Here is a 9,945-nt window from a genome sequence, read left to right on the forward strand (position 1 = left end):
AAATCAAAAAAGGTTTTCAAGATCATGAGAAACATTCCATTAAATGCACCCCTTAACATTTAAAACTGTTAAAATGAAACATTAAAAAATATAAAAAATTTATTTTTATTATCCTGTTTTTTTCAGTTTTTTATCCTCTATTTTATTTTACTCTTTCTAATGTCTGTACTGATTGTCCTACAATTTGTTTTATGTAAAGTTGTAATGCAAAACTGTAAGAAGTGTTATAAAAATGATTTTGAATTCAATAATAATAATATCTGATATAGATTCATGTAATTGTGTTCCTGTGGCTAAGTTGGTGTTGTATACCTTGTAATTCACTGTAAGTTACTCTGGTTCTGCCAAATGTATGTAAAAATATAATATTAATGGTAACACTTTAGTATAGGGGCCAATTCTCACTTTAAACTGGTTTCTTATAGCTTACATATTGGCTGTTTATTGGTGCTTAATAAGGACATATTAATGCCTTGTCCTGCATTGTACATCCCTTAACCCAATCCAATACCTAAACCTAACCGCTACAACAACTACCTTATTAGCTATCAATTAGCAGTAAATTGGGAGTTTACTGAGGCAAAAGTCATCATTAATAATCAATAAGTGTTCCCCTTACTAAATTGTTACCATAAATTGTTCTATACTAAGTACAAATACTGTATGATCATTGATCTTACTGGTGTGCTTTCCTTTATAAGTCAAAAGTTATATGAAGTTTATAACTGCAAAAAAAAATACAAACAACTCGGACAAATATATTATAATAGTGTTGCATGATTAACAAGACTCATTAATAACACAGTGCTGCAGTGGAACAGATATTCAAATGAAAATGGCCTTGTTTGTATTAATATTACACTTGATCATGATTCATTAGATGGATATGCTTGGCTGTGCATTATATGATTGTTCATTTTGCATCAATATATCTTTGGATCCAGTCTATGAACTTGGCCACTCTGGTGTAAACTCCAGGAAGGTTGGGTCTGCCACATCCTGAACCCCAACTTACAATGCCAGTCAGAAACCAGCGACCGCCCGTGTGTGCTTGACAGGACAGAGGACCACCTGAATCCCCCTGCAATCAAAAAACGGTTATATAAAAGTGAAGAGACACCTCATCGTATGCAATAAAAAAGTTAATAATGCTCTGTAACCAGAGACTGAGATTATTATCGGTTCATAAAGCAGGACCAAGTCCAGTGCCTGTTATCTTCTCTCACCCGACAGGCATCCTGTTCTCCTGAAGATACGCCAGCACACAGCATGCGGGGTGATACGGGGCCATAGCTTCTCTTGCATTCGCTTTGGCTTAGAATGCTAACTTCTGCCTTTTGCAAGACTGTAGGTAGCACCTTATCTAAACATACAGAGGAAAATTTATTTGTTTTATATATATATATATATATATATATATATATATATATATATATATATATATATATATATATATATATGCCATGGCTAAGAATGCAATAACAGTATTCAAAGCATCCAGATTTAACTCGTCCTTATCCTGTTCAGAACGGTAACCCCATCCAGTGACCCAGCAGCGAAGCCCCTCACTGAAGGTCTGTGATGGGGCAGGCAAGCAGATGGGTTGGATATATTGTTCCAGACTAACTGGCCAGGCCTTTTTTAGCTGCACAAGGGCAATGTCATAGTCAAAAATTCTTGCATTGTAGTACTCATGCACCACGATGCGACGGATCTCCGCCACATGCTTGGCACTGCCCTGACTCAGCATGCCCAGATGTGCCATCCACTGACGTGGATCCGACAACCTACGAAAACATCAACGAGTCAAAATTGAATGTATACAGTATAATAACAATATGAATGTATGGTTACCTGTACTCACCTATCTTTGCTAAAACAATGCGCTGCAGAAACAAGCCACTCTTCAGAGAGGACTGATGCTCCACAATACAGCTGACCAGCAAAATGTAAGCTGACCTGCCATGGCCACTCCCTCTCTACAGCATTGACTCCACCCACAATTCTCTGCTGTTGGGAGGGGCTGTCAAAAACACGCTTTGAAAGACTGGGACTGCCACAGGCTATAAATCATATGGGAACATCAGATTAAAGACTTTAATTTGTATGTTGATAAGCATCCAAAACCACAGTTAAACTTACCACAGTCATTCTCATCGCTTTGGTCAAAGCAGTCGGGTGCGCCATCACATTTTGCGTTTTTATTTAGAATGCAGGCTCCATTGCCACATCGATAACTGACTCCAGAACAGCTAGTCTCTGCGGATCCAACACACCCATCAATGCACTTCCAACTGATGGAGCTTAATTGTACTCAAATTTTGAAATGGTTTACCCTGAGTACAATTGGTCTCATCTTTTCCACTGGAACAGTCCATCTCTCCATTACAGATGTACAGTGGGTGCAGAGGAGATGAGCCTCCACAGATTTTGGGAGGTTTAGCTGTCAGGTAGACATTGCTGATTATATTGCATATTAATTACAGTTACTTTTTATAGTGGATTGTGGTTGTTAACGTACAACAGAAAATCTCATCGCTTTCATCCTGACAGTCATCCGTTCCATCACAGCGTCTGGACTTCTCCACACACAGTCCTGTGGTGCAGAGGAAGTAACCTTCAGGGCAGGCTTGAAGAAGAAAAAAGCAAGACAAATAAGACCAGGGTAAAGCTGAGACACTGTGTGCCATGACATCACATATTATTCATTTGCTCGTAAGTCATACGGTACTGACGAAAAATGAGCATTGTTTATTGTTTTGCATTTCCTGTCTTTAAGCAGAACATTGTTCTTACGCTGGCTGATGTTGTAGCTGCTGTAAGTGGCGCTGAAGGCCTGGTCAGCATTTCGTGAACTGCAGCGGAAAACCACTTCAGGGTTTTGGGTAGAAATACGGAAGACGGTTGAGTAGTCGATGTAATTTCCACAGTATCTGTAAATCAATTAGTTATTTCTAAATCTTTTCAAAACATTTAAAATGTAAACATGTATGTAAATAGACATTTGACTTTAAAGGATTAGTCCATTTTCTTTAAAAAAATCCAGATAATCTACTCACCACCATGTCATACAAAATGCCGATGTCTCCCTTTGCTCAGTCGAGAAGAAATTATGTTTTTGGAGGAAAACATTCCAGGATTTTTCTCATTTTAATGGACTTTATAATTGACCCCAACACCTTAATGCAGTTTTGATGGAGTTTAAAAGGACTCTAAACGATCTCAAACGAGGCATAAGGGTTTTATCTAGTGAAACGATTGTCATTTTTGACTAGAAAAATAAAAAATATGCACTTTTAAACCACAACTTCTCATCTAGCTCCGGTCGTGTGACGCACCAACGCAACCTCACGCAATACGTCATCACGTCAAGAAGTCACGGATGACGTATGCGAAACTACACCCCAGTGTTTACAAGTGTGTAGAAATAGTACCGTTCCGACATTGTTGTATGTCGAATGATAATAATTAATGTCTTTGTGTAAGTTTATTGTTTAAAATGGTCCGCAAATGTGCGTTTCATATAACACGTGACCTTTCCACGGCATTGCGCAATTGCGTGGGGTCGCACTGGTGCATCACACAGCCAGAGATAAACAAGTTGTGGTTTAAAAGTGCATATTTTTTTATTTTTCTTGTCAAAAATGACAATTGTTTCACTAGATAAGACCCTTATGCCTCGTTTGGGATCGTTTAGAGTCCTTTCAAACTCTGTTGAAACTGCAATGTTAAACTGCATTAAAACTGTTACATGTTGGGGTCCATTAAAGTCCATTAAAATGAGAAAAATTCTGGAATGTTTTCCTCAAAGAACATAATTTCTTCTTGACTGAACAAAGAAAGACATCAACATTTTGGATGACATGGTGGTGAGTAAATTATCTGGATTTTTTTTAAGAAAATTGACTAATCCTTTAAGTCAAACTAAAACATCTGGTTTACCATGAAATTACACTTACATAATTTCATTCACATTCCACCAGCCATGTTCACAGTTTTGGGAGTCTTTAGGTTTTAGGATGTAGTTCTTGAACCTCAGCGCCACACCCAAAGCACTGGTGGAAACCTGATACACCAACACCCAACGGAGAACAGCATGGGTCATGTAGAAACTGTTGATCATTTCTACATTTACATTTATGCATTTAAAGCTATACATTTTTTAAATCAGTATGTACAGTGCCCTCTATAAGAATTGGGACAGTAAAGACAAAAGTGCTCTGTTTGCTGTGTGGAGATAAGATATTTTTAAGATGGATATGAGTAATAAATAAATAATAAAAACTGTACATGCTTTACCAACAAAGAACAAAAAATTTTCATCCTGACCTGTGTGTGTGTGTGTTGTCACCATGCAAAACTTAAAGGGGACATTTCACAAGACTTTTTTAAGATTTGTAAATATAAATCTTTGGTGTCCCCAGGGTACATATGTGAAGTTTTAGCTCAAAATACCACATAGATAATTTATTATAGCATGTTAAAATTGCCACTTTGTAGGTGTAAGCAAAAATTGCCGTTTTTGGATGTGTCCTTTTAAATGCAAATGACTAAATCGCAATGTCGTGGTTGGATAGTGCAGATTAAGGTGTGGTATTATCCCCTTCTAACATCACAAGGAGAGACAAATTTCAATGACCTATTTTAAATATCGTCCCAATACTTTTGGAGGGCACTGTATACTCCCAATTGGTTCAAACCCTTGATTATTTGCACTGCTATCGCAATGCACTGAATTGTACAGGAGCACAATTTCTACTAAAAATGCACTCGGTTCTGAAGTCTCATCTTAAAGACCATTACCTGAAACTTCCAGGTGCAGGAACACTGTCGGGGCAATAGATTGGGATAGAATGGACTGGTTATTACTCCAACGTCACCTGGGCCAGCTGGTAACTCTATCAAATTTATACATTCTGCATGGGTGTGACAAAAGTTATTATACAAAAAAGTTATTATACAATACAAACACACACACACACACACACACACACACACACACTATAAATCAAACATATACTGTACACACTCACGTTCTTCCATAATGGCCTGGAAGAGTCCTCTGAAGATCTTGCTGCCCTGTGTGAGTCTGAAGGAGAGCAGCATGACATTGGAGGTGGAGACCAATGAGATCGGGACTGTAACTGATTCACACAATCTATAGAGAACAGATAAAAATGAAATCAATCATTGTTTTTTGTACATACCTCCAGGGCTAATATTTGTATGCAATTTAATTTATGATATGTGACCCTGGACCACAAACCAGTCATAAGTAGCATGGGTAAATTTGTAGCAATAGCCAACAAAACATTGTATGAGTCAAAATTATCGATGTTAAAGATCACCTAGGTTCCGATTCATGATTTTACATTTCCTTTGGTGTGTAAGTGTGTATTAGTACATGTTAACTACATGCAAAAGGTACATATCCAAAAGTAAACAATGAAGCGAGTTATCATCTCCAACGTAAATCTATTTTCTTGGACTACAACAAACACACGGATTGTAGGCAACAGTTTACTTTCTGGGATTGGTTACGTAATGAAGACAGACATAATCATAATTCCCACCGCTTTGACTCACAGCCTGTAAATTAACTTCTGTCAGCCTTGCATTGTGAGCGAATCTTTCAAACATGGTAAGGAGCGTCACATTTCCGGCAGACGTCAGAGAAATTCAGGCCAATCATAACGTACAGATTAGCTGCCCAATCAGGTACACAGAGCTTTTCAAATCGATGAGCTTTGTACAAAATCAGTGCGTTTCAGCAAGACAGGGATGTTTTTTGAACCATAAACAACGCGAACACATTGTATTATACCAAATACACAAAATAATGTTGTTTTTAGAAATGAAAAAGGTGCCCTTTACGTAAAGATCATGTTCCATAAAGATATTTTGTAAATGTCCTACCATAAATATTTATCATTAGTTTTATGTGTTGCTAAGGACTTAATTTGGACAACTTTAAAGGTGATTTTTTTGCACCCTCAGATTTCAGATTTTCAAACAGTTGTATCTCGGCCAAATAATGTCCTATCCCAACAAACCATACATCAATGGAAAGCCTATTTGTTAAGATTTTAGATCATGTATAAATCTCAATTTATGACTGGTTTTGTGGTCCAGGGCATACAGTATGCAATATTCAAAACATTTGTGAAATCCAGGCTAACTATAAGATTAAGACCATCAAAGTTTCATTTCAGTCATTGATTTCATATTGATTCTTTTATATTTTAGAGATATCAAGGTTATATTTTCAAAAAAATGTTCTTTACATTATGCATAAAGATTTTATTTGGAAAACAAAAATCGCTAAATTCACTGCTTTCTGTCACAGACCTGTACAGAATCATTCCTCTCATTGGAAGCAGAGCATCATACACCGTCAGAGCATCATAGACGCAGTCGCTGGGTTCAATGCGCAAGCTCCTGACTGTGAGTCTGATGATGGAGCCTGGAGCACTGGTCAGTTTGATGTGACAGCTCAAGCCACCCCATGAGGAAAACACATTGAGGGGAACAGTAACATCAGGAACACCTGCATACAGCTTATCCACACACTGAGATCCTGAGCGGACAGATGAGACAAAAACAGCCACCATCATACAAAGGACAGAGTAATACAGTCACATTGTTCAGACTCTAATAATAATAAAAATACAATTGTTAAGAAAATGAACTATCAATTTCTTCCTTATTGCAGATTTAGGCAAATTTCACTTTTTAAAACTATAAATTACAATCTGAAGGATGTCCAACTCAAGTAAAACTGTTACACATCTTAAGGACTGGAAACTTTGACTGACCCACCCATTGCTGTTGATGTGTAATCTGACCGTAATGCCACTAGAAAGACAAGAAAACAGACACTGATCAAAAACCTGACCAATTATTGTGAAACAATTAATCAGCAGTGATTTTCAGGAATTACCATTGACAAGAATTGAGTCGATGTCAACAGGAAGGCCCTGCAGGAAGCCCACAGAAGATCTGTTTTTCAGACTCGTGAGCACAGAGTCTCTGAGAATGGCACTCACACAATCCTCACACACTGACGGAGTCTTCAGGTGTGGCACCACGAAGATCATCCAGAAATGCACCAGCACACCACCTTGGTTATTGTTACTAATGGGGCAAGAGGTTACACATAAACTAGTAACCACACCATATCATCTTTAGTAATGTTGTTGTTGTCTACATGAAATCATCCTACATAAAGTGAAGAAGATTCTGTGAAATTATAACCTTCATATCTTTATTATTGGCTGGCCATGCCAAAGATTTTAATTAAATTATGTAATTAGATTATGAGATTTTAGCCTTTAGTTCTTTTATAACCAACTGAGTACATGCAGGACCAGTACCTCAGATCAGAGATGATGGTTTGTTTGTAGAGTCTGGACACTGAAGATGTTCGGTATACACTTGTTATCTGGGAGGAATACAGATATTCAAGTAAAAATTGGCTTCTTATCTCCCGTTTGATTTATTCTGTGTATCTCTGACTCCATTACTTACCACATGCTGTACGCGGTTTGCCATAGACACAAACTCACTCGAGTCAGCATGTCGGTACTCTGGAATAAACTCCACGTTGGCAACACGAAACATGCCAGCGAAATACACACCACTGTTGCTTTCTCTCCGAACTACAAACACATAGGTGGTGTGCACAACGTCAGTTCAATTGCCTGAACATGCAGTAATTTTTTGTATGTTTGTGCATTGCTTACATATAAAAACCCAAAGAAGTGACCACATGATGATCACAATAACAAACACCACCACTGTGATGAGAATGGCCAGATTCTGTAATTTCGATAGCGGGTTTTCCTTCTTTGGCTTTTTTGGTCTTCGCCTGCGTCTGTTGTATCTTCTGCATAGTTTATGAAGAGTTGCGTCCACTGTAGCCACTTCGACGGACACGTCAGCTACCTGAAACCAAAGGTTTGTATGACATTCAAATGCAACAAACAAAAACACACGATGACCAATCACATTGTGAAAAGTTTTTTTTTTAAGACAGTCCATGAATGTATAAATGAAAGTAGTCAACACATCTACTATTGTAGGTTTCTTTTAAATATTTATTCAGTTGTTAGTTTTGGATTATATGTCATGCGCTTCTATCACCAACATCAAAGGCTTAGAGTTACAAGTTAAAGCAACTTAGTCATTCTGAGAGAGGTCCAACTGGGTTACAAAATCCACCTTACTCATGGTTCACAATGTTGCAAGTCATGTTCACTCAAATAAATCTGTTTACTGTTTATCAATGTAATAGATTTATTAGAGTTATTAACTGTAACATTTTACATTTAACGTTTTCTATAACAATCAAAATGAGCAGTTATAATCCCCTAATATTAACTGGATGGGAAACAGCAAGAATTAATGCAAATGTACAATTGACACTTTAACCCTCCCAATGTTCAAAACAAATCTTTGCAAATGTAGATTTAAATGGGACATTTCACAAGACTTTTTTAAGATGTCCAATAAATCTTTGGTAACCCCCAGTATGTGAAGTTTTAGCTCAAAATACCATATAGATAATTTATAATAGCATGTTGAAATTGCCACTTTGTAGGTGTGAGCCAAAATGTGCCGTTTTGGGGTGTGTCCTTTTAAATGCAAATGAGCTGATCTCTGCACTAAATGGCAGTGCCGTGGTTGGATAGTGCAGATTGAGGGGCGGTATTATCCCCTTCTGACGTCACAAGGGGAGCCAAATTTCAATTACCTATTTTTTCACATGCTTGCAGAGAATGGTTTACCAAAACTAAGTTACTGGGTTGATATTTTTCACCCAATTGCAGCACTTAAACATGGAAAAAGGTCAGCTTTTCATAATGTGTCACCTTTAATGTCCATACATACTAACTTTATGAATAAATTCAATGCCGTTTTGAAGTACCATAATACTAAAGTGTTTTCTAAATGTACCATATTTCAATCCATTCAAGTGGGTATCATTTCCATATTATTGCCATTATAGTTCATTATGTATGGGTTTACTAAGAGAACAACTAGTAGTTAAATATTTCTTACTCAGAATTTTATGCACATTTTAGCAAAAAAAAAATAATAAAAAAAATAGTATCCTTTTTAGTACACTGAACTTGGATCTTAATTTAATTTAAGAATATACAGTAACGGTAATAATAGTTAGTTATTTGTGCAAAGGTGAATGTGAGTGCACGTCAGTACCTATGTCTGATCCATTCGCTTCAGTCTTGCATTATTTAAACGATGTCATCTCATCTTGCTTACCTTATTTAAGGTCTTTCAAATTAAATAAATAAAAATAAACTCCAATGTTTTTCAAGAACAACCGCGCGAGAAATAAATAAATAAATATTGCGAAACACAATTTATCAAACCAACTTTACGTTGTCGAGATGCCAACGTTGCAAAACTACAATTGTTGTTTAACACCAAGATAAATAACCGTTTCTACAAAAATACCATACGGTTGACTTCAACCACTTTCATTGTTTTAAGAATGACCAGTTTTAAATAATTGTGTTTTATATTCGTTAGCATCTACGGTACCTTGAGGGGGCCTATGGTTGCCATGGCAATACGTCTACTAATGTTTTAGTTACTTACGCTCGTAGTGTCTTCTTGTGCCGCATCATCCTCGCTCCCTTGCTCTCCTTCTCGCGCCGTTTCCATGGCACAAAGTCATTCATTTGGACAGGTAATGTGAAATACTGGGACCCACGGCATTGCCCAAACTCTGTTGTGCCGTATATCTCGTAAGCGCGATCGGCGGAATGAAACTAAACGACGAGTCGCTTTCCAGTCAGCCGAGTGTAACTGTATCCAGTCAGACAGTAAGCCTTGTGTTCACTTACCCTATACATTCATTCATGCTCTCTTAACAATAGAGCCTACTAACAACACCTGCACTTTTCATTCATTCATGATGGA

The 9,945-nt window shown here is 37.3% G+C and overlaps 1 protein-coding gene across 2 annotated transcripts; it reads right to left on the reverse strand.

Moving 5' to 3' along the window:
• Positions 1–748: 748 nt before the first annotated feature.
• On the reverse strand, positions 749–9,921 carry tmprss7 (transmembrane serine protease 7). 2 transcript variants are annotated; one of them, XM_073863734.1, is made up of 18 exons: positions 9,622–9,921; positions 7,743–7,944; positions 7,528–7,658; positions 7,374–7,441; positions 6,941–7,134; positions 6,820–6,855; positions 6,349–6,577; positions 5,034–5,158; positions 4,804–4,898; positions 3,960–4,066; positions 2,797–2,933; positions 2,522–2,629; positions 2,336–2,443; positions 2,143–2,259; positions 1,865–2,063; positions 1,513–1,787; positions 1,227–1,357; positions 749–1,081 (listed from the first exon to the last, which is right to left on the reverse strand). In XM_073863734.1, exons 1-18 carry the CDS (start codon positions 9,685–9,687, stop codon positions 914–916), a joined length of 2,496 nt encoding a protein of 831 aa, XP_073719835.1. In that variant the 5' UTR covers positions 9,688–9,921; the 3' UTR covers positions 749–913. The 2 variants fall into 2 exon arrangements, with proteins under 2 accessions (XP_073719835.1, XP_073719834.1); XM_073863733.1 differs by having other exon boundaries at positions 4,804–4,916.
• Positions 9,922–9,945: the final 24 nt, after the last annotated feature.

The sequence above is a fragment of the Misgurnus anguillicaudatus genome, chromosome 25, assembly GCF_027580225.2.
Source record: "Misgurnus anguillicaudatus chromosome 25, ASM2758022v2, whole genome shotgun sequence".
NCBI classification, from domain to species: domain Eukaryota; kingdom Metazoa; phylum Chordata; class Actinopteri; order Cypriniformes; family Cobitidae; genus Misgurnus; species Misgurnus anguillicaudatus.

Excerpts from the sequence above, each read along its gene's own strand:
- tmprss7 (XM_073863733.1), bottom strand. The coding sequence starts at position 9,687 with ATGGAAACGGCGCGAGAAGGAGAGCAAGGGAGCGAGGATGATGCGGCA. Across the intron at positions 7,442-7,527 it reads CAAACCGCGTACAGCATGTG|ATAACAAGTGTATACCGAAC; the intron begins GTAAGTAATGGA and ends TATTCCTCCCAG. Across the intron at positions 2,064-2,142 it reads AAGCGATGAGAATGACTGTG|CCTGTGGCAGTCCCAGTCTT; the intron begins GTAAGTTTAACT and ends TATGATTTATAG.